This window comes from Squalius cephalus (genome assembly GCF_949319135.1).
Source record: "Squalius cephalus genome assembly, chromosome: 1".
NCBI lineage: Eukaryota > Metazoa > Chordata > Actinopteri > Cypriniformes > Leuciscidae > Squalius > Squalius cephalus.
The window spans coordinates 54,612,139-54,636,962 of record NC_137122.1 but is presented as its reverse complement, the minus strand read 5'-3'; the positions used below and the strand labels follow the sequence as shown (position 1 = coordinate 54,636,962).

The 24,824-nt window shown below is 38.9% G+C and overlaps 1 protein-coding gene across 1 annotated transcript; it reads right to left on the bottom strand.

The window, feature by feature from the left end:
- Nucleotides 1-4,595: 4,595 nt before the first annotated feature.
- On the bottom strand, nucleotides 4,596-20,604 carry LOC307155626 (outer dynein arm-docking complex subunit 4). Its single transcript, XM_079866409.1, has 12 exons — nucleotides 20,335-20,604; nucleotides 18,312-18,443; nucleotides 17,076-17,229; nucleotides 16,909-16,964; nucleotides 16,612-16,759; nucleotides 16,290-16,514; nucleotides 13,927-14,055; nucleotides 7,597-7,675; nucleotides 6,602-6,688; nucleotides 6,296-6,492; nucleotides 6,009-6,109; nucleotides 4,596-4,931 (listed from the first exon to the last, which is right to left on the bottom strand). Exons 1-12 carry the CDS (start codon nucleotides 20,452-20,454, stop codon nucleotides 4,896-4,898), a joined length of 1,464 nt encoding a protein of 487 aa, XP_079722535.1. The 5' UTR covers nucleotides 20,455-20,604; the 3' UTR covers nucleotides 4,596-4,895.
- Nucleotides 20,605-24,824: the final 4,220 nt, after the last annotated feature.

The window sequence follows — 24,824 nt, the reverse complement described above, 5'->3', positions numbered from 1 at the left end:
CATATTCCAAGCAATTCAAAACCTTCATGACGTATCTTTTCTCGGTCTCAGGTGAAGGAAACAATCCATAATTTATCGGGCAAATTGTGCCCTGTGGAACAGAACCATACTGATGAGTGATATAAAACGTAAATGTAGTCAGGATGCTTGTGAGTGCTTTTAATTTTGCATTTATGCATTTGGCAGACACTTTTATCTAAAGCAACTTGCATTGAATTCAAGACTTACATTTTATCAGTTCATGCATTACAAACTTTTTTTCTGTCAGACGAACCCATTTGACCAATAATATTAACTAACTAACTAACTAACTAACTACTTAGCTATGCACCGATACATTTTTACTGAACCAAAATGAAACTTAAAAAAAATAAAAAATAAAGTTTTACTAATCAATTCTTCAAATTTGTTTAATGAATCAATTTTATTCAGCCAACACCTAAGTTGTACAAACATTATAAATGCACATAAAGCAGATGTTATATTTAGTTTTTATTTTTAATTAAAGGGTATGTGCACCTGACACGTCTCTCTGTAGGCAAGGGCGTGGTTCAACTTCCAATAGGAAAATTCAACTGCAGTAGCCACCGTTCAACCTGAAGAGGGCAGCACTCAGACGTTTTTACACCATATATTGTAGAATTAAAACATTTTATACCCAAATGTCAAAAAAATTACTTGAATCAATGAACAGCACTAATAAAGCCCCAGTCTTACAGATTATTAACTAAATTTGTTTAGGGTTTAGTTACCCTTTAAAGAATTTGTTGATACTACAATCTGTTGTTGAAATATAATAATGTAAACACTGTAATAAAAATGGCTGTAAAACAACAAAACTGTTAATATTTTTTTTTTTAAATCTCTTCTGCTCACCAAGACTGAATTTATTTGAATGACTTCTGAAGGATCATGTGACCCTGAAAACTGAAATATTATTAGGCTACAATAGAAATTTTCAGCTGCCATTATTTCACTGTATTTTACTTTATTTTTTATCAAATAAATAGTAAGCCAGGGATTCGAGGAGTGGCAGTGCCCGCCAAGCTGCATGCAGACAAAACAAATCAGCAGCAATGCTTCAGCTGGAAAATAAAGCACACCACAAACACATTTTTTGTTACATCTAAACCCTTTGTTTGTTTTCTGTATAAACTTAGATTTGCATAATCAAACGTATTGGTTGCAAATATAAACAAGATTAGAAATGTAATAGTCATTGCACAGTGTAAATGTAACTCACTTGATTACAGCGTTGTTTCCCGAGGCTGAAGGTTCAAAGCACCGTACAGCCAAACTCCACGTTTCTCCAGAGCGCTGCGCTGAAACCCCCGCCTGGCCGAGCACTAGCAATAATCTGGAAACAAAACAGAAACAACTTGCACTTGAGCACGCTCCCTGCGCGTGCACGAGAGCGCGGACACGGAAGGGAGAGGCAGATGGATGAAGAGGCAAATTTTAAGCGCGCTCCCGCTTTATGTCTCAAATTATCATAGGTTTAACCCTCTGATGGTCCTCGGTCATTTCTGACCGAATAATTTTCTGTTTTGAATTTTTAAAAATCACAGCTTCATGGGAAGGTTATGAAACTTGGTGACTTTTCTGGAATTAGGTAGGCTATGTGAATACAAAAAAAAAATTGAGGTCATGATCCGAGCATGCTAAGTGGTCGTAAACAAAAAGAGTCACACTCGTGGTCTTCGGTCAAAAATGACCGACCCATAGGAAATGAATGGGAAATTTACAAAAACACAAAAAATCTCTGAATTTTTGTCTGTACAATCTACAAATCGGACACGATTCTAAAAAAAAGTACACCGCAGTAAAGGGGTGACACTCTACAACATCAAGAGTGCAAAAAATTCACACCCACCCACACACACGCACATACAAACACACGTTACACATACACACCAATAAATTCAGATTACAAAAATCTGTTTTGAATTTTTAAAAATCACAGCTTCATCAGAATGTTACGAAACTTGGTGACTTTTCTGGCATTAGGTATGTGAACACACAAAAAAATTGAGTTCATGATCCGAGCATGCTAAGTGGTCATAAAAAAAATAGTCACACTCGTGGTCTTCGGTCAAAAATGACCCCCATAGGAAATGAATGGGAAATTGACAAAAACACAAAAATTCTCTACAAATCAGCCACGATGCAGAAAAAAAGTGCTCAGCAATGAAGGGGTGAAGCTCTAAAACATCAAGAGTGAAAAACATAACATAATTAATAATTATAATTAATATATGTATTATAATTAATATAATAATTAATAAAATTATTAAAATAATAATTAATAAAATGTTATAAACTTTGGCAAAAAGTATTATTTGAGAATTTCTAAAAAAAATACATTCAATCCACATCTTAAAAGTAAGTTGGTCCAAAAACAACTAGAATTCACAAGCATCTCCATTTAGAGCTATACAGGCATCTAGTGGTAAACCCATGCAATAACATGTTTTATTTAATTTTATGTTTAATAAATTGATTCATTTTTTTTTTTTTTTTTTTTTTTCTGAAAGCCTAGTCTCTATTTTACCCGAAAATACTGCATAGAATTAAAAAAAAAAAAAAAAATCATTATTTTCAATGGCAAAAAATGGACTATAAATATTGCATAAATATTAATAAGTTCAATCAAATTGTCTCAAAATTCTAAATTAAAAAGAATAAATATTATAGAACAAAAATAAATTGCATTGGTTTTTACTGGGATGGAGGAAGTTTCATTTTTAGGTGTCCGGTCATTTATGACCGGGAAGGCCCCCAGTGTGACTGCTAAACGAAGACCATCAGAGGGTTAATTCCTACATTATTACAATTCCATCTTAACTTTAATTTTATAACAATGACAAATTTTAACTCTAAATAGGCTACTGTATATCGCTTAAGCCCCGGTTTCACAGACAAGTTTTAAGCTTAGTCCCAGACTAAAATGCATGTTTGAGCTGTCTTAACTGAAAGCGACTTACACTGGTGTATCTTAAAATATGTCAGTGCTATTGTTTTGTCTCAAGATACACTCCAGTAATGTTTTTTAAAAGCTACTTAAATATCCTAATTGAACTAAGGCCAAATCCTGGCTCAATCTAAGCCGTCTAATGCTGTTAGTAGAGGGTGTGAATCAATTATGTGTTGGGAGGGTCACATACTGGGCAGGACTGACGGCCCCTGGGCTTGAGTTTATGTTTTGGGCTCTACCTACAACTAGAACATCGTAATGGAGTAGCACAAAATACACAAAAATTTAAATATGCTTCGAGGTTCCTAGAACAATTAAAATGTAACATGCCTAGCCTAGTCAAAGTTTAGAGGTAATATTAAACATTCATTAAATACAATAAAATACATGAGATTCTCTCTCTGTTGAAAGATCAAAACCCTGAAATAGCCAAACACTGAGCAATAAAGCCAAAGAAGAACAGTATTTTTAATGCATTGTGATATCTGTGTCCTCTTATGACAGATTATTAAATTTAATCAATAAATTCAATCAGAATTAAAATACACCTCAATCAGAATAAACCTACAACAACAGTAAAATGAACCTGATGAGGCAATTAGTGAGACAACAACAAACCACCACTTGCTCCACACACACACACACACACACACACACACACACACACACACACACACAGCCATGTTTATGTGATTTGTGAGGACATTCCATAGGCGTAATGGTTTTTATACTGTACAAACTGTATATTCTATCCCCCTACACTGCCCCTATCCCTAACCCTACCCATCACAGGAAACATTCTGCATTTTTACATAAAAAAACCCCCCACTGCTTAGTATGTTTTTAAAGCCATTTGAAAAATGAGGACCCCCAAAATGTCCTCATAAATCACGTATTTTCCCGAGTGTCCTCATTTTGCAGGTGTGTTATCATAAAAATGTCCTCAGTTGTCATGAAAACAAGTACACACACACACACACACACACACACACACACACACACACATCAAGTATGAACTTGACTTCTGGCAGACTCAAAAGGAATATGAAGATTGTCAGATTATGTTATAATGAATACATGCCAATTAAAATTTTCACAGTATTAATGTCCATTGTGCATTTTAACATTTTTGAGGTTTTGGAAAGATTAAAAAAGGATCCATAGGCAAAGATATTATTCTTTGAATGTACGCTTACAGGCCTGTTGTACAAGAGCATACCTAGCAGAACTGAGTGCCTTGCTGATGTCTGTGAGGGACGTGTGAAATGTATGAAGGGATGCTGAGTGGTTATGCGCTTTGACATTGCACTGACAGGTTTTGCAGTTAACAATCGCTGCTTCAGCTTATCATTGTAGATGAACTTTCTCACAAGTGTTTGTGTGTTTACGTAATTAGCAGATGTAACCCACACAAACGTACTCTCTCACACAAACAAATTGGCAGCAATTCGTATACGCAATCTGTCAGGGCATATACTTGTGTTCATTTTTGTTGAGCACATACGCAAAGTCAATATTGACTCAATAGATGGATGTAAACTTAATTAGAGGTCAAACCTAAACTCATTTGAATGATTTTCAATTCAGACATGTTTGGATTATGAGTATGTCTCTTTATCAACAGAAGGTAACAGCACAAGTGTGTGTCTATAGCAAAACATTAACACTATCTGGGCAACATCGCTTGGACATGATTTGTTATAACTCTGAAACTGTGACAGTCTGTTTATGTAAAACTATGCAAAACATATTTTTACCATATGCAAACAAGCACAGAGAAGGCAGTCATAAAGTAATCCTTAACCAATGACACCCGAATGCAATCCAACACAATGTTCCTCAGGCAGATTTTATTCCACTAGTAAGGATGCATTAGTTCTGACTTTGATTGCAGACATTTTATTCAGATGGGTTCCTCGTCTTACTGGGTCACTCTGTGTCTTGCTTCACGAAGAGCCTGCAGGGCGAGAAATTGAGGAGTTGATTAAAGTGAGTCAAATAATAGCAGAGCAACATGAAGAAAAATGATATTAGAGCAACGGGATAGTCAAGAATCAGGTAACATGCAAAAAATGAAAATGTAAATATTACAATTATCAGTTCATATTATGACAAAACAACTAGTATTGATGAGTATTCTGTCACCATGTACTAACTACGCACAACACAACAAGATTCCAGAGATGTAATGCGTGCAATGTAACACCAGAACAGCTGTTTCCCTGGCATAAAATTAAGACAACGTTTTCGTAACTTTTTATTTTCATGACTTCTAAAATGCTTCTCCAAGCATAATCTTTGTCATTGCTTTCCTTATGGAAGTCACGGTGGTTTTGTCATATAATATAAGCTAATATTTCTTAGCTTCCATAATCAATCTCTTTTTATCCACTTTTAATGTTCAATATGCACAAGCCCCACGGGGTGATGCCATAGAAGTAGAAACTAAGCAAAAGACAAAATGTAGTGTGGCTTGACGGAGTTGCCTGATCATTTAAATGAGTGACTAACAGTGAGTAACAGTTTCAAGGGAATTCTACAGGATAGACATTGCAGAATATTACTAACCAGAGTCTCAAGAGGTGAGGCTTTAGGTGTGCTCACATTAGTGAGATTTCGGCAAAATTTTGCTGGCAAAAAAGGTCAGTTGTCCATTATCAGTAGCAATGTATGAAGCATAGGCTCACACTTTCAAACCAAGCAGCTTTACAAACCAAGCGTGACCAATATAAACCCAATGCAAAATCTGCATAGGGGAAATCTTTTGTTCATGCAAAATTTCTGATCGCATGGATTCTAATTGAAATTACTGGAATTTGCCTGCAAACATTTGCCGAACAATGGTAAATGTGACCGCACCTTTAGTCAAACTGACAATAACTTCCATATTGGTCCTCTGTGACATACACAGAAACAATAGCGCTCATCCTGTGTGATTCAGAATCTCAGTCCTTTTAATGTAGTTTGAAGGGGACTATAGAAAAGGCCGCGAGTGAGATGGATGGTGAGAAGGATGAGGGAGAGAGAGTGAGACCTTCTGGATGGCTTCGCTGGCGGAGTCGTCCTGCAGCAGTTTTGCCCGGTCCAGTGCTCTCTCAAAGTGTAACACACTGGCCTTGTAGTTACCCTGCTTCACTATGTAAGAGAGAAAGAGGATGTAAAGTGATGTAATCGCACAGCATGGCGTAGATCAAATATACATAACGACCACATTAACGTCCTATTGATTCTGGGCATTGTGGGAAATCAGATTATTCATGGTCACAGAGTGCATTAAACTGCTGACTTCCTGGGATTCTGGGCGATGTAGTTTGGACTCACATTCGGCCTGCGCCATGAGCACACTGGCATTGAGCTGCCATTTCTCATCAGTGATGTCATCCGCTGCCGTGAGCGAGCGGGAGCCATAGTCTCGTGCTTCGCCATAGCGCTTCAGCTCAAGGTAACAGCGGCCGATCTCATGGAACAACCAGGCTTTCTCTAACCCACCACATGCTAGAGGCACCTTCTCCTCCCAGCTATGCAAACACACACATAAACACACACACAACAAAATCACTATTACAATAGACTTGTGTGTGTACATCAACACCAAAGTAAACATTAATTAAAGGCAAATGCACTTACACTTCTATAGCTTGTTGGAACTTGCCAATCCGTGCGTACACACGGCCAATGTTGTCCAGAGCCCTGGATTTACTGTCCATCAGGTCGCTATGACACGAAGCACAAACCAAACACACCTGATGAATACTAGTTTATTAAGTCAAGTCAACTTCATTTATATAGCGCTTTAACAATATGGATTGTTTCAAAGCAGCTTTACAGTGATAATAGGAAATTACCGTAACAGATTGTTTAGGCTCTACAACAGCTCTAGGATAAAGTTATAGTTCAGCTAAAGTTAGTTTTGATTGATTGATTCACTTCCGTTGCGAAGATCATTAGTTATTAACTTAGGGGCCGCTAACACGACACCGTTCTAACAGGAAAACCCTTAACGCGCTCCGGCCGTCCGCACAAAACAGTGGCTGGTGTCTCGAGAACGCACTCCCTGAAATAGGTTCGAAGGTGCAAACGATTATCCGTTATCTCTGCGCAAACCTCAAAAACGCAAACCCGCGAAAACGCAGACGTTGCGCACATGCGCATCACGTGTTCAGTCCAAAGGTATGTGCGTTTGAATATATATGTGCGCAGGCGTGTAGTCCTTCTTTACAAATCAACCCTCAATAAACTACTTGTCTGGCCTTAAACATTTATAATACAGATTTTTTTTGTCGCGTCTGCGTAGCCACACGAACCGGAATTATCCCGACAACATTTTATCTGGGGACTGGTTGACACTTCAGGACTGCGTTGTCGTCGTGTCCAGGCTCAGGTCCTTCATCAGATCTGGATCCGGCCTGGATCCGGCGGACTGCGGTAAACCTCGGATACACTGAGAGACTAATATCAGGATTTATGGGGAGTGTTCCCGGTTCCGGCTGACCTAATCTATGCAGCCTAACATTGAATTATAGAAGTCTATAATGTGTTATGTGTATGCTAGGCTAAAGCTAGGCCAAATTAACCAACCGAGAAAAACGAAAGGTAGTTTTCCTGCTCTCATGAGCGCTCACCCTTTCTTGGCCAGCTCCAGATCTTTCTCATGATGATGCAGAGCCTTGTCCATGTTCCCAAGATCCATCAATGCATTGCCTACACAGGACATAAAAGAAAATGTTGTATCTCTGATTCTTGTGCTATTGATATTATATATTTAAGTATTTAGTAGGGAGGTTAAGCCCAAAAAATAGGCCTTTGACTTCAAGTCATGATGCAAAGGTCGTCTTTGGTATGGAAGTACCTTAGGGTCATACAAATAAATTTATCCTAAGACACAAGTGAGATCACACTTTGTATCAGAAATAAACAGGTTTTTTCAAAAATGGCCGCCAATGCGCCGAAAATACTCTAGAGCCCATATCTTTGCTTCTGTTATCACTATAATGACAAATTTGGTGTCAAAGTGTACATTTTTGTGGTCAAGGAATCCAATAAAATTGGTTTCAAGTTTAAAAAAACCAAAAATTTTCCCCATACCATGACAATTGGGGGTAAATATGCACATTTCACATAAAAATTGTGTCATCAGAGTGACTTTACTTATCTTTTCCTTCAAAAACTTTAATTTTGTATTTAAGCAGTGCAGCTACTTCTGTACATTACATTTGACCTAAGTAGCATGAGATTTCGACCAGTCAGGAGTAGCCTATAGCAAATCAGTTCCTGCAACAACACATCCCATCTGCACCAGGAGCTGTGACAGCTGTTGAAGGTCAGAGGTGACAGGTTAACACTTTGAGGTTCGTATGACTTCCTCATTAAATAGAAAAATGCTTTTAATGTTAGATAACTAGTAACTAGCTAACTAGTAACTAGTTAGCTTCATTATAACTAGGTCGCTAGTAACTAGTTAGCTTCATCATAACTAGCTAGTGACTAGTTAGCGTCATTTTTATTGAAGCAAGCACATAGCCTACATGTTGCTAGCTAGTTAGTTAGCTTCATTATTTGATATTTTTTTACTTTTGCGAATGCTTGTTAATGCTCATATTATCTCTCTTATGATGTTAAAGCAACTTCATTTCTTTTTTCAGATTAGCCATAATGGAATGCCGTGACTAGAGTTTATGCTTCCTATGTCAGTCCGCCCTAAAGATTGAAAAAACATTAGATCCCTCTTAAACCGAGGACCGTGACGTCGCACGGTATGGCGCAGCCGGGGCCCCACCCTGGAGCCAGGCCCGGGGTTGGGGCTCGTATGCGAGTGCCTGGTGGCCGGGCCTCCCCCCGTGGGCTCACCACCTGCAGGAGGGACCGCAAGGGGTCAGTGCTGAGAGGATCGGGCGGCAGTCGAAGGCGGGGGCCTCGACAACCCGATCCCTGGACACGGAAGCTAGCTCTAGGGACGTGGAACGTCACCTCGCTGGCGGGGAAGGAGCCTGAGATTGTGCGTGAGGTTGAGAGGTTCCGACTAGAGATAGTTGGGATCACCTCTACGCACGGCTTGGGCTCTGGAACCACACTCCTCGAGAGAGGATGGACTCTTCACCACTCTGGAGTTGCCCATGGTGAGAGGTGGTGGGCTGGTGTGGGTTTGCTTATAGCCCCCCAGCTCAGCCGCCATGTGTTGGAGTTCACCCCGGTGAACGAGAGGGTCGTTTCCCTGCGCCTTCGGGTAGGGGATAGGTCTCTCACTGTCGTGTGTGCCTACGGGCCAAATGGCAGTGCAGAGTACCCGGCCTTCTTGGGGTCTCTGGGAGGGGTGCTGGAAAGTGCTCCAACTGGGGACTCCGTCGTTCTACTGGGGGACTTCAATGCCCACGTGGGCAGTGGCAGTGACACCTGGAGGGGCGTGATTGGGAGGAACGGCCCCCCTGATCTGAACCCGAGCGGTGTTCAGTTATTGGACTTCTGTGCTAGTTACAGTTTGTCCATAACGAACACCATGTTCAAGCATAAGGGTGTCCATCAGTGCACGTGGCACCAGGACACCCTAGGCCGTAGGTCGATGATCGACTTTGTGGTCGTTTCATCTGACGTGCGGCCGTATGTCTTGGACACTCGGGTAAAGAGAGGGGTGGAGCTGTCAACTGATCACCACCTGGTGGTGAGTTGGATCCGATGGCGGGGGAGGAAGCTGGACAGACTCGGCAGACCCAAGTGTACTGTGAGGGCCTGCTGGGAACGTTTGACCGAGTCTCCTGTCAGAGAGATCTTCAACTCCCACCTCCGGTGGAGCTTCGACCGGATCCCGAGGGAGGCTGGAGATATTGAGTCCGAGTGGACCATGTTCTCCACCTCCATTGTCGAAGCGGCCGCTCGGAGCTGTGGCCGTAAGGTCTCCGGTGCCTGTCGAGGCGGCAATCCCCGAACCCGGTGGTGGACACCGGAAGTAAGGGATGCCGTCAAGCTGAAGAAGGAGTCCTATCGGGCCTGGTTGGCTTGCGGGACTCCCGGTGCATGTTGGACTCCGGCAGGGCTGCCCTTTGTTGCCGGTTCTGTTCATAATTTTTATGGACAGAATTTCTAGGCGCAGCCAGGGGCCGGAGGGTGTCAGGTTTGGTGACAACACGATTTCGTCTCTGCTCTTTGCAGATAATGTTGTCGTGTTGGCCTCATCAAACCAGGACCTTCAGCATGCACTGGGACGGTTTGCAGCCGAGTGTGAAGCGGCTGGGATGAGAATCAACACCTCCAAATCCAAGGCCGGAAAAGGGTGGCTTGCCCACTTCAGGTTGGTGGAGAGTTCCTGCCTCAAGTGGAGGAGTTTAAGTATCTTGGGTTTTGTTCACGAGTGAGGGAAGGATGGAACGGGAGATTGACAGACGGATCGGTGCAGCTTTTGCAGTAATGCGGTCGATGTACCGGTCTGTCATGGTGAAGAAAGAGCTGAGCCGCAAGGCGAAGCTCTCGATTTACCGGTCAATCTACGTTCCTATTCTCACCTATGGTCATGAGCTTTGGGTCATGACCGAAAGGACAAGATCCCAGATACAGGCGGCCGAAATGAGCTTTCTCCGCAGGGTGGCTGGGCGATCCCTTAGAGATAGGGTGAGAAGCTCGGTCACTCGGGAGGAGCTCAGAGTAGAGCCGCTGCTCCTCCACATCGAGAGGGGTCAGCTGAGGTGGCTCGGGCATCTGTTCCGGATGCTTCCTGGACGCCTTCCCGGGAAGGTGTTCCGGGCGCGTCCCACTGGGAGGAGACCCCCGGGAAGACCTAGGACAGACTATGGAGACACTATGTCTCCCGGCTGGCCTGGGAACGCCTCGGTGTCCCCCCGGAAGACCTGGAGGAAGTGTCTAGGGAGAGGGAAGTCTGGGCATCTCTGCTTAGACTGCTGCCCCCGCGACCCGGCCCCGGATAAGCGGAAGAAGATGGATGGATGGATGGATGGATGGATGGATGGATAGATCCCTCTTCATCATTCAAACTGAGAAACAATCCTGAAAGATTGCAATCATGTTACAAAGAAGCTTTAGATAACATCCAGGAGCTGAAGGCATTATGGGATCTGCCTGAGTTTATAGAGGACATTAGTGGTGGTAGTCAGGATGTAGTTTAGCTGATGATTCAAAATCCTATGGTGTGGCACAAAAGCTGCAGAAATGCGATTGATAAACAAAAAGTTGAGAGAGCAAGAAAAAGAAAAAAGCATGAAGAGTCTGTGAGTCCAGTAAAAACATGGCGCATGAGTGACAAGTCCACCACACTCGCTTTACCCAGACCCTCAACATCATCATGTGAACCATTTGGTAAACTGTGTCTCTTCTGTGGTGAAGTGGGCAAAAAAAAGGAACTGAGGAGGGCTGCCACCCTTGGCTTGGATAGAAAAGTGAAAGAATGTGCTCAGGTGGTGGGTGACAGGCATCTATTGGCTGAACTAGCTGCTGGTGACATGGTTGCTATTAATACTGTTTATCATAGTGCATGCCTGACTAGGCTATATAGAAAAGCAGAAACTGTTGGATGTGACTCAACTGAAAGTAATGCAACTCAGGTCATCAGAGCACATGTCCTCAATGAGTTGCTCGAATACATCGAGGACTATCGTTGCTCAGGGGAATCACTGGCAATGTCTGACTTGACAGCCCTCTATGACGAGCGCATTGCTGATCTTGGATTTCCAAACATCAAATGCAACACCACACGCCTTCTGAAGGATATTGAACGCCTGATTCCTGACATCAGATCAGTACAAATAAATCGTGTCTGGTCTGTTGTATTTGATGATGACCTGAGCAAAGCTGTTGCTAACATGAAAAACAACACTTCTACCGATGTCTCCATCATCTTCAAAGCAGCCAAAATCCTCCGGCAAGAGTATCTCCCCATGAAGCATGCTTTTACAGGTGCCTTCTCAACTTCCTGTGAAGCTGATTCTATCCCTCCCATGCTGAGATTGTTCTTACACATGCTTCTTGATGGATCAGGTATTGATCAGCCACCTCCTGGACCTGAGAAGCTCCAGGCTGCAACATCCATTGGGCAGCAAATAATTTTCAACTCTGTAAGATGCAGATCCAAGAAACATGGCAGTGTTCCTCGTCACATAAGAGAGAGGGAAACACCAGCTTCGCTATATCTGGCAATGAAACTACACCAGCAAAGTGGTAGTAGATATCTGGTGGAGGCCATGCATAAAAGAGGAATGTGTGTCATATGACCGCTTGAAAACATTTAGCATAGATATAGCGAATTCAGTGATCAGTCACTAGGAGCAGATTGGTGTCGTGGTCCCACCTCAGGCAGTCCACTGAATAAAACGGCCGATTTTGTCAAATAGGGTGTTAAATTTCGTTCAACCTACCCTCCATTAGATGGCAGACATGTCATACTTCATCCCCGACTCAAAAAAACGTCATGCTTCTATACAAAATCTTCAAGCTAGAGTGCATTGAATCAGTGCGAACAAAAGCGGAGCTAGTGTGCGAGTGAGCCATTTTATCAGAGTAATATTGTCAACGTCAGCGAGTATTTTCATTAGATTATTATTATTATTATTATTATCTAATGGCATCAATAAAGCTTACCCGCAATGAAGTGTTGGGTCTTCTATTCGTGGACCCTGATTCTGAAGGGGAATATCTGCCTGATTCTGAAAGTGAAAGTATAGCCCTACACCAAGCACAAACGGTGAATCCTTTGCCCAATTTAGATGGTCCTTTACCCAATGTCAGTGGTGGGAACAATGTTTCTCGGGGTCGGAGTGTTCATCGCGAAGTTAGCAGGCGTGTTAGTGTTGTGGGGAACGAGGCGGGAGATTTTTACCGTGTGTGCCTCTTCACAATCGCGACAGTATTGTGGTGGAGACTTTGTTTGTCTAATGCCACTGGGTATGTTAGACGAGGTCGAAGTATTCATAGGACAGTTAGGGGGCAACGTGGAGGCAGGGTGGGGAGTCGCAATGACAATGACAGTAGTCCGAGCTGTCCACACTCAGCGTGCGCGCGAGGCAGATCTGGCCGCGCTGCTCGCAGCAGGAGCAAAGACGGTGTGACACGGGGCAGAGGGGCTATTATGCATAGTCTATCGCAAGCTGATGGGAATGCCGGCTTTTGAGTACTTGGCCAATGAGGATGATTTACTATATGTAGTAAATAGAAAATCTCTACAGCAAAAGGCCAACCGCTACTTGCATTCGGTTTGTTTCTACCATTTATTAGTAATGATTTACACAGTTTGTTTACTACTTACTATGTACCTGAGCATTCAGTATTGTGCAATATAGCATTCAGAAGGTGAGGGACATTTTGGGGGGAAAGAAGTGCTGCATTTGATCATTTTATCATTTAAACGTGACTTTTCATGAAAATTCTATAATCCAAGATGGCCGCCACCATAATGACGTCATAATATGCAAATTAGATGGGAAAATGTAATCCCTACATAAACTTTGGGTCATCCTTAATATTTCTCTAATTTACAGAAAGTCTCTATCTTTTATCACTTTTAAGATATAGCCTTTTGAAATTAAGATGTCAAAATCGAACATTTTAGGAAAAAACCTCTGGTGCCGAAACACTGTGTGTTTGGCATGTGTTTTTTAATAAAAATTGCATACTTCACCTCCAATTGTCATGGTAAGGACAACATTATTGTTTTTTAGTCTTGGAACCTATTTTATTGGACTCCTTGACCCCAAAAATGTACACGTTGATACCAAATTTGTCATTATAGCTATAACAGAAGCAAAGATATGGGCCTCTCAAGTATGGTCGGCGGCCATTTTTAAAAAATGTGTGTATATAAGATACAAAATGTGATCTCACGTGTGTCTTAGGATAAATTTATTTCTATGGCCCTAAGGTACTTCCATACCAAAGGGGACCTTTGCATCATGACTTGAAGTCAAAAGTCACTTAACCTCCCTACTAATTGGGCCGATGAGATTCCCAGACTCTACCAATGCAGCTGTGCAGGTTTCCAAGCACTTCTCTCTTATTGGGCAGCGCCTGCTCAGACCATTCCTTCACCGCCTTCATGAGCTCACGGGCCTTCTTCAGGCCGCTTTCTGCATCGCCGGCACTCAAGGCTGACAATTAAACAAATAATTCTCAATAAACCCAATAACATACGGAACATTTTCTGAAAATGTTTGCCAATCCAAATGCGATACCAGAGTGTTGCTAAGATTGTTTCTATGAGTCTATAGGGATCTCCCAGTCACGTGACCCCTAGCCGTGTGTCAGCCATTTTGACGGTATACATCCGTCAGCTACTCACATTGGCTATACTGTCTATGGACTGTCTAATGGCAATAGATCTATTATTAGGGGTGGGTAATATATTAGGGAGTATATTATTATACTAATAATATAATTATTAGTATAATTATTTTATAATTAGCCTAAATATTGCAATACTTTGCGCTACAGTATTGATATAATTGCGTGCGCAAAATATCTCGATACTGAACAGAATCGAGTTTTCCCCCACCACTATTATTAGCTTCAGCTAACTCTTCACGTCATGTCATCGCACTTATTAGCATCACAAAAATATATATCAAGTATACAAAGATAGGAATCATAGATCCATATGAAGCACCGCAAATTCTTTTTACAGGCATTTAATGTGTAGAAAAACTTCCTGACATTGAGTTCGGTGACATTACAGCTGACGTTACCTTATTCACTTCCCATCACGCTACACCAGAGCTCCATTAAAAGCATACAAAAGCAGGCTATCGGTTGTCATGGACATGTTACAAAAACTGAATAGACGTAAAAAGTCAAGTAACCTTGTATAATTTCATCTCAACTTTATTGTATATTTTACATGCACTTTTATTATTTGTTTACATTTTTCTTCTTGTACCTTATATAACAAACAGTTGGAAGCCAAGCACCACCATCAGCGTTTTGCCTGTATATTGCCGCCAACCACTTGTTTTTCCGTTTTGTTTCTTTCGGGATACGGTATAAAGATAGGCTTATTCCTTTTGTATGATCACGTATCTGATCGCATCGCTCGGGCATGATAGAATATCGCGACGAGCTGCAGTATCAATGTAGTTTATACCAGAGCCCGTCTCTGTTTATACTGTCTATGAGTATCACCGGCGGTTTAGCATTTTCTATTCCGTCAAAATGGCTGCTCCAAATGGCGTGACGTCACGCGGGATGTCCCTATAGGATTTTTTGGCCTGTTTTATTGTCCACCAGGCAAAAAATCATGTGTCACCTAAAAAATCTCTTAAGGTTTGGTAATTTTTGTAAAATTTCACAGAAGTCCTTTTCAAATCAAGCAGTTTTCTGTTGGTCAACTTGGTGAACCCACGTGACAAATGTGAATCTCCTGTGAAATTTGTTTCGCCCTCATGTGAAATTCCAGAAAGTGTGGACTGGATTCCCATTGAAAAGACTGGATTTCACCCATGAAAATCCGCTGAACAACAGTAAATCTGCAGCAGCTTTATAAAAGTAATAACACTTCTCAACAAGTATCAGAATTTGATGTATTGTTCATGTCCATGGCACAAATGGTACACAGTTATGCACCAAAGTTTCATAGTTATATTTAGGGGTTTGTTCAAATGTCCTTAGCAAGCACTATTAACTTACATTAATAAAATGTAAATAATCAGCTGGGTGTGTTATAAGTATCTGGTCTGCTAACACACACATTGTGGAGTGACCTAGAGAATAATTAGGATCATAATTCCAACATTATCTCCAAGTTGTCATAGGTCAGTCACTCATCAGTTAGCTAATAATCATAGGCATACACTGCAGTTCACAAGTTTGGGGTCGGTAAGATTTTTTTTAGATAAGATAAATAAATAAATCTTTCATTCAGCAAGGATGCATTAAACTGATCAAAAGTGACAGTTCAGACATTTATAATGTTACAAAAGTATCAAATTTTCCACAAAAATATTAAGCAGTACAACTGTTTACAACATTGATAACAATAAGAAAAATTTCTTGAGCATCAAATCAGCATATCATAATGATTTCTGAAGGATCATGTGACACTGAAGACTGGAGTAATAATGCTGAAAATCCAGCTTGGCCAAAAGGAATAAATTACATTTTTAAAACAGAAATTCTTTTAAACCATAACAATATTTCCCAATATGATCGAACAAATGCAGCCTTGATGAGCATCAAATATTTATTTCAAAAACATTAAAAAAAATCTTACTGACCCCCAACTTTGACAGTAGTTTATGATTTTGCATGTGCAACATGAGTATGCAACTAATGCTGAAACGTTCTTGTTAGGAACCTAATGCTGTGAACTTTGAACTCTGCAGAGGTTCACCTTTGTCAATATCCTCCAGACTGGCGAGGACATATCGGGTTGGGTCTGAGGGTGGCTTGTGTTGAACCCGGCTCCACCGCTGCTGCACTAGTGTTCGGTCTCGTTGACGAGCATAGATGGGCTTCTGCTGCTGCCAGAATGCTGTCCGCGTGTCCAGATAGGAGATACAGCCCACGATCAGATCTTGCACACGCTCTCCAGTTCCAATCTTACCTTTTATAAGATCTGTATGGGAGCAGATTGCCATACTTTATATAGAATATACACCATCATAGATGCAAACTAACATCAAACAAGTCCTAAAAAACATGAAAACACACACCTTCATCTTGTAGAAGTTTATCTAAGAATTCTCTGTCACTGTACAGTTCTCCCAGAAGTTGCTTGGCTGCTTTTTCATATTTGCTCTTCTTCTGGCCATGCTTTTTGGATTCCTTCTTATGAGAATGATTCAAATCCTTGGGACGAACCTTTGGGAACGCATCAAACAAACAAATATGCATTACTAACTGCTAAAATGAACATAAACGTACATTATTAACAATGGTGTGACGGTGTGGTATGAGTGACGGGGTAGGTGGCATAACGGAAGAGAGAGAACGAGCAAGAGATAGCTCACCCCGTTGTAGAAGAAAGACAGGTCTCCTTTATTCTCCAACTTCACAGAGGAAGGAGCTTTTAGGTCGGGGAGAGAGAGGCAGATGAGGGTTACTAACTTAAGTCACTTTGTTGTGGAACCAAAACATGAACTCCTCATTTCTCATCATGTTGTGTCTAAGGACTCACTGCCCACTGAGTTCTCGATTGCCTCTTGAGCTTTCTGGATTCCCAGTCTGAACTCCTGTAGCTCTGGACGTAGCTTATGGCCTCTGTGATAGTAGACCAATGCAAACTCAAAATCCCCCATAGTGTAGAGGGCTTCAGCCTTCTGATACAGACCCTGCAGGACACAGGATGGAGAACCAGAGAGAATCAGGTGACTTGTTAGCACATCAGAAATACAGTAAAAACAGGAATATTGTGAACTATTATAAAAAAAATTGAATAGAATTGTCTTATATTTTAATAATTTTTGAAATGTAATTTTCAGCATCATTACTCCAGTCTTCATTCATTGTCACATGATCATTCTGATATTCTGAGATGCTGCTTTGGTGCTCAAGCATTTTTTTTTATGATCAATGTTGAAAACAGTTGTGCTGCTTAAAGTCCCCCTGTAGTCAATCATTTTATCGCTTAAAACTCATCTCTGATCACCAAAATGACAAGTTTTTTTTTAACTCTACATCCTTGCTTCATTTAGTATACGCGTATTCATAAATATTTCAGATTAGCCCCGCCTCCAGTCACTCACACCAGCTCAGAGACCCACTCAGTCAACTTACTGAGGTAAACGCTGCACAATGATATCGCTCTTGACTTTACAACATTTTTTATTTTATTATGTGAAAATTATGTATTTACTATCACTTTTGATCAATTTAATGCATCCTTTGTGAATGAATAGTGACCCCAAACCTTTGATAAACATCAGATGATTCAGATGTGCTTTTACTGTGCTTTTTAGAGAGGTTATATAGTGGATCCAAAAAAGCCACAGTTAAAGATTTATGAATTTAATTGGATTACATACAAAATACCAATCTAAGTGTCATGTGAAAAGCTAACGGTACACTTTCCACAGAACTAACCTCTTTTCCTGGCTATTTAGCATTTTAGTGGATGTTCCCCTCACAGGTAGAGTCATGTTTCACCAAGTGTCATTTTTGCCTTAAAATTGTTAGTGTTAATCCTAAACAGTATATTCATTCACAAAAGTTATATTTGTAATATTCTGTGTTATATATAAAGCTTGTGATATAAAGGTCACTTTTTCTGTAGTATCAGTAAATTCGCCCCCTTCAGGACAAGAGTCTTACTACAGGTACACATACATTGACTCAGAGAGCTGTGGCTGCTGGGAACTTTTGGAACAAACGATGAGAGACAAAAGGAAAAAGGGAAGCTAGGACGGATGAACACCTTGAAGTAGTTTTTGTTGTCTTTGAGGGAGGTCTCGGCGTCTTTCAGCGCGCTCTCTGCATCACCTAATTTCACATAACACCTGGATCTGGCGACCAGACAGCTCTTATCATCCGGCTGTAAACTTAAAGCCTGTTGGATAGCAGAGAAGACGCTTATTAAATGTAAAATATAATTAAATAACATGTAAATAATATTTATTAATATCATAAAAGCAAACTCACAACATATAAAGTTACCTGAATATTTTGTGTGCAATGAAACTGTTATGAACAATAGCATAGATGTGGCCAATGAATTTAACTCATTTTTTATTAATATTGGGGAAAATATTGCCAAATCAATTGATATATCAAACCAAAGTCAAAATGCTACGTGTAGAATGGAAAGTAGAATAATGCAGTCCATGTTCCTGGGTGAGGTTCAGGAAAATGAAATTGCGTCTATTGTTAGCAAATGTGAAACTTGACATGACCATTGTAAAAAGGACCATTGACTGTATTGTTAATCCACTGACTTTTAATTTTAATTTGTCTATACATTCGGGTGTCTTTCCTGAGAAGATGAAGGTCGCTAAAGTCTGAGAACTGAGAATAAGCAACACACAGTGGGGGTCTTCATCGACTTAAGCAAAGCATTCGACACCACAAATCACAGTCTGCTATTGTCAAAATCATACAACTATGGCATTAGGGGTCCAGCTCATCAATGGCTCAAAAGTTATCTCAACAATCGACAGCAGTTTGTTCAAATTAATGGTCAAAGATCTGAGTTAAAATATATAATATGTGGAGTTCCACAAGGGTCCGTTTTTGGCCCATTACTTTTTATTTTGCTCATTAATGACCTCTGCGAAGTGTCTAAAGTATTACAGTTTTAGTGTTTGCCGATGATACCAACATTTTTTATTCTGGAAATAATCTGTCAGGAATTACAGAAAATATAAATTCAGAACTGGGAAAAATTAAGAAATGGTTTGACAGAAAAAAATAATGTTTAAATTGGGAGAAAACAAAATACATGATTTTTGGGAATTGTAAAAAGAAAGATAATGTAAGAATAGCAATTGAAGGAACTGATATTGAAAGAGTTAATGAGATAACATTTTTAGGTGTTATTTTGGATGATAAATTGAATTGGAAAATCACATAGTTTATATTAAGAGTAAAGTTTGTAAAAGTATTGGGGTCTTGTATAAAGTTAAAGATGTTTTAGACTATTCTTCATTGCATATGTTGTACAATTCCCTAATACTCCCATATTTTGGACACTGCACAGAAGTCTGGGGTAATACATACCCTAGTAACACAAGATCTCTGTTTTTGTTACAGAAAAAAGCATTAAGGATTATCAACAAGACAGGCTACAGAGAACACACTAATAATTTATTTGTAAATTCTGGACTTCTAAAATTCAAAGATTTGGTTGATTTGAAGATTTTGATTTTTATGTGGAAAGCTAAGCAGAGAGTTCTGCCTGTGGTTTTACAAAATGTATTCACTCTTGTATCAGAGGAAGATGGCCATAGAAGGCAATATCATTTAAAACTCTTTTCGCACGTACAACACAAACACAGATGTGTTTGTCTATTTACGGAGTTAAACTGTGGATCACCTTGGACCAATAACCGAAGTGATGCAAAAGTGTTTGAAAATTTAAGAATTTGTATAAGGAAAAAATACAGGATGTTACAAGAAAAATGATGACTAACACGCTTAAAATAATGATAATTAGGCTAAGTGTAAAGATAGGTATTACTGAAAATGTTTGGTGTTTGGGGTGAGGATTGGGGTTGATCCGTTCATAAAGCAGCTGTTTTTTGTTTTTGTTTTTCCTTTTGATGTGCACAAATAAGCGACAGCTAACGTTACCATAATATTTTCTTCTTCCTGTTCCTTTTTTGAATGAATGAATGAATAAACATGTATGTATGATTTATGCAATAAATAAATAAAAGCAATCCATTTAATTTAGTCTGAAAGTAAGCAATGCGATATGTGTGTTCGCATAGTTATCAGCTCACCGTGGAAAAGCACTCGATAGCTTTGACATACTCGCCCTTCTGAAACAGCTGGTCACCTTCAGACATATAGGTGGTAAAGGTACTCTTTGGCCCGGCTTGTTCTCCTTCGTTATCAGACATTTTAATCGTATTCTAAGCAGTATAAACGTTATATCATCAAAATCTTTCAGTACACATCAATAAGAGCGACAGTCCCGTCCGCTCGTATCCTAGAAACGCTCCTAACAAAACCCAGTGGAGCCAATGAACTGCGTTAGGAACTTTGATTGACATGCCAACACATACTACGTCATTCAATCCGAAACGTTAATTATATATCGTTTATAAAACATAAAAATATTATCTAAAATAATATTTAGTCCAACAAACGTTTCTTAAAAAATAAATAAATAGAAATGATATCTATATATAATAAAATGACATTGAGAACATGCCTGGTGACAAAATAATCTAGAAATAAAAAAAAAAGAAATAAAGAAAAATAAATGTATTAATAGAGACAGAAAAGTTGAGTATTTGGTGAAGGGGAAAACAGAAAAGTAGATTGCCGAGTACACTCTCCATCTGCTGTTAGTCAATCTCACCAGCAGGAGGTGCAGAAGCGCGTGTTGTTGACGAAGACCAGAGCAACAGTTAGAGCAAGCCATTACTAATGGTGATATAATTCATAAAAAGTCATTGAAGTCATGGAGAATTGGGTTCAGCACAACATTTTAATTGTAAACCAGCTTATTGACAAGAATTTGCAATTTACACGTACCCTAATTTTATTTCAAAATATGATTTATTTGTAAATGAAAAAGAATTGAATAAAGTAATTAAGGCTATCCCTAATGGGATAATAATCTGAACCAAATTCCCGGATTTAGATATTAATAATACAACCTTACAAAATCCTCAACTTTTTGTAAATGGTCTCTCCTTATTTGATAAAGGTTTTAATAACAATTTTATAAGAAATTCCTTTAATGCCGGATCCAGTCCTCCATGTAAATCAAAATGGCTTAAACCTTATTGTATATCTTGGCACAGCATTTGGACATTACCCTATAAATATGCTATTTCTAATAAAGTAAAAGAAGTAATGAACAAAATTATTCATATCCTGTAAATGCAGCCATTAGTAGATATATTCATACTGTTTGTGATAAATGCACTTTTAGTAACACATCACTTGAAGATATCAAACATTTAATTTTGCCCTTTTTCTATTTCTTTCTGGACTGACTTTAAAATAGAAATGACAAAAAAATTAAACACAAATCTTAATTTAAAACCTCATGACATTTTACTTTGTTTTCAAAACCCATATTTTTCTGAAAAACAAAATTATATTATCAATCTTTTAATTATTTTGATGAAGTTTTATATTCATAAGACAAAAAATAACTCAAAAGAAACCCTCGTATATTACCTTTTATAACACCGATCTCACAATATACTTTGAAACTCTTTCAAACATTAGATCACAAAACACAAAGCTTATTAAAAACAAAACAAATGTTAAAGCTTTTCAAATTCATATAACTGCCCTGATAATATAAAGCACTTTTATTTCTGTATTTTATTACTATCATTTTTTTTATTATTATTATTTTACATACATGTTCATTTTATACTTTAGTTGTTGTTGTTATTCTTTGTTTTATACATTGTGAACTGTATTTACAATATTTGTCTTGTTTTTTGTTACAATTTACTAAATAAAATAAAAATAAAAAATACAAAAACGTTTTTTTAACCCTTGGGCTGCATTATATATTTGACACCGTTGAGTGCGTTAAGGGACAAAAATGTCCACTCTAAACACTGCCATAAAACTATTATATATTATTATTTTTTTCCACTTTGACTGAGTTCAATATTTTAACCAGCATCAGTCCTCATCATACATACCACATATTTATTCAATTTCAGGATTTTAACCCTTTAAATTCCAGTTTTGGTGACGGTACCCTCAATTTTATAAGAGGAAAAAACACAAAAATCTAATTATTTTCCATATAGTAAATGCAAATTTGTGTTGCCGCAAGATGAAAGTTGTTATGTCTAAGGACTGACTGCATGGCTGTGCTTGTGCCTACATTGTCCTATGTGAGAAATTATTAGTTACCTTTGAAACATAGACTGCTAAAAAACGAAGCCGTGTCAAAGGTTCATTGTCTGTGCGTAAATTACGCATGAATCAAACCGAAAGAAAACAATGCCGTGAGAAGCGCTTTCTCTCTCTCGTGCGCGAGCGCGCGCTCACACACACACACACTCACACACACACACACACACACACACACACACACACAGAGAGAGAGAGAGAGAGAGAGAGAGAGAGAGAGAGAGAGAGAGAGAGAGTAAAACATGACTTTCAGGATATTGTGATTTTTGTCACTCGCCTAAACACCATGCATTACGGCCCTACACACACACACACACACACACACACAGAGAGAGAGAGAGAGAGAGAGAGAGAGAGAGAGAGAGAGAGAGAGAGAGAGAGAGAGAGAGAGAGAGAGAGAGAGAGAGAGTAAAACATGACTTTCAGGATATTGTGATTTTTGTCACTCGCCTAAACACCATGCATTACGGCCCTACACTGTAAAAACTAAAGGAGCCTCAAATATCCTGTCGGATACTCAAGGAACTTCAAAATGTAATTTAAGTGCCTCAAAGCTCTTTCTCATAGTAGGATTACTGGAGGAGCATTGACAATATTTGAGGTTCTTGCTGGAACTTATGGGATCCTTTAAGCACTTTGTATTTAGTTCAGAGGTTCTGGAGTCACCTTTTCATTACTATGAGACCTCGAAGTGCTTTGGGGGGAAATAGAGGAACTTAAATGTGATAAAAGGGTTATTGGAAGATCTTTTAACATTTAAGTGGTTCCTGGAGGATCTCTTATGTTAAAGCCAGCATCTGGAGGAACCCAATGGTTCAGTGAGGCCAGAATGATATTATTATTATCCTATTATTACTTAAATTTGATTCAGTATACCCAGGTGAAAAATACGTAGGCTACTATTAAAAATGTACTTGAGTGTGTTGTTAGTAGGCCTTCAATACAAATATAACCTACTTTAATGCATTTTAATACATTTAACAGTAACTATAGTCTTTTTCACTTGGGTAGCTTACATTTATTTAGTATAGGCCTATTTTATTGATTAATTTAAACCTTAAACAACAACACTAAATAATAATAATATTAATAATAAAAATTAATTAATTATTATTGAATAAATAATAGTAATAAAATAATATTTTTTACTTCTTCATAAATTATTATTTGAAGAAGAAGAACCAGGAGGATAAAGGTTTTATTCAGTCACGAAACTGCTGCTATTCCTCTGCTGTCGTCACTTCAGTGATGCTCGCGCTGCTCGCGCGCAACAAAGCTCAGCTGATCGACGTCATCGACTTTGAAAGTAACGGCTCTCCTCATCAAAGCTTCCGCTGTTTGTTCGGCTCTCCGTTACAAGGTTTGTAAACTCGCCAAAGAAATATAAATACTCACTATATATTCAAACACACACATATATAAACTAAATTTATTATACATTACTACGTTTTTACAGTGTTTACCACTCGTTTATTGACATGTACAGTATCTGGTATGACGTTTTAGCCGCGATGCTAACTACGTTGATCTAATGAACAAATGGAAATTATTGACTTATTGTCTTAGATTGATTTAAAGTTAGTCATTCAATTAAATATATTCTGTACAACTGTGTCTTCAAATTGCTGATATACAGCCTAACTAATTTAGCTGATTCCTGCTGTCGTCATTGGCGTTTGTTGTGAATAACAAAAGCAGGTTAATATAGTTTGGTCTGTTTTTGTTTAGCCTAACTTTACTTACTACAGGTGCCCTCATTCTCTCAAATACCATTTTAAAGCCATTTACTGGTCAATAAATACTATGTTGTGAATAATCAGCTTTGTTATTTTGTTTCCCCAGAACAACCAGTAACGTTACAATGTTTCAGTGGCAACATTGAATTACAGTAAGTACCTGCACCACATGCAAGTACTTTATTACTATGAACTTTCTCTGTGTGCAATTGTATTGTTTGACTGTGTACTTGTGTTTTTTAATCAGTTATTCTCTGAAAATCTTCTTCCCTCATGCTCTCAAATCTCATTCATGTTACATTCATGTAATATTACAGGTTTGGAGCCAATAATGCTATGCATTTTTTATAGGCTATACCTTAATCATATGCATTTGAATATAAGACATTTGAACCCTGAATTATAACTTCAAGTTTGGTCTTTTTCGACAAAAAAAAGAAAAAAGCTATTAAATGGCTTCATAAAACTTACAACACAAACCATAACACATGAGTTGTGAATTCATTGATTATTTTTAGGATCTTTTCTGGGACATTTTTGGAGCTTAACCATTTTTACATAAATTGTTGCATTGAATTGAACTAGACAAGTGTACATAAGAATGGTTTCATGAATGATTTACACAATTTTTTTCTGCTTGT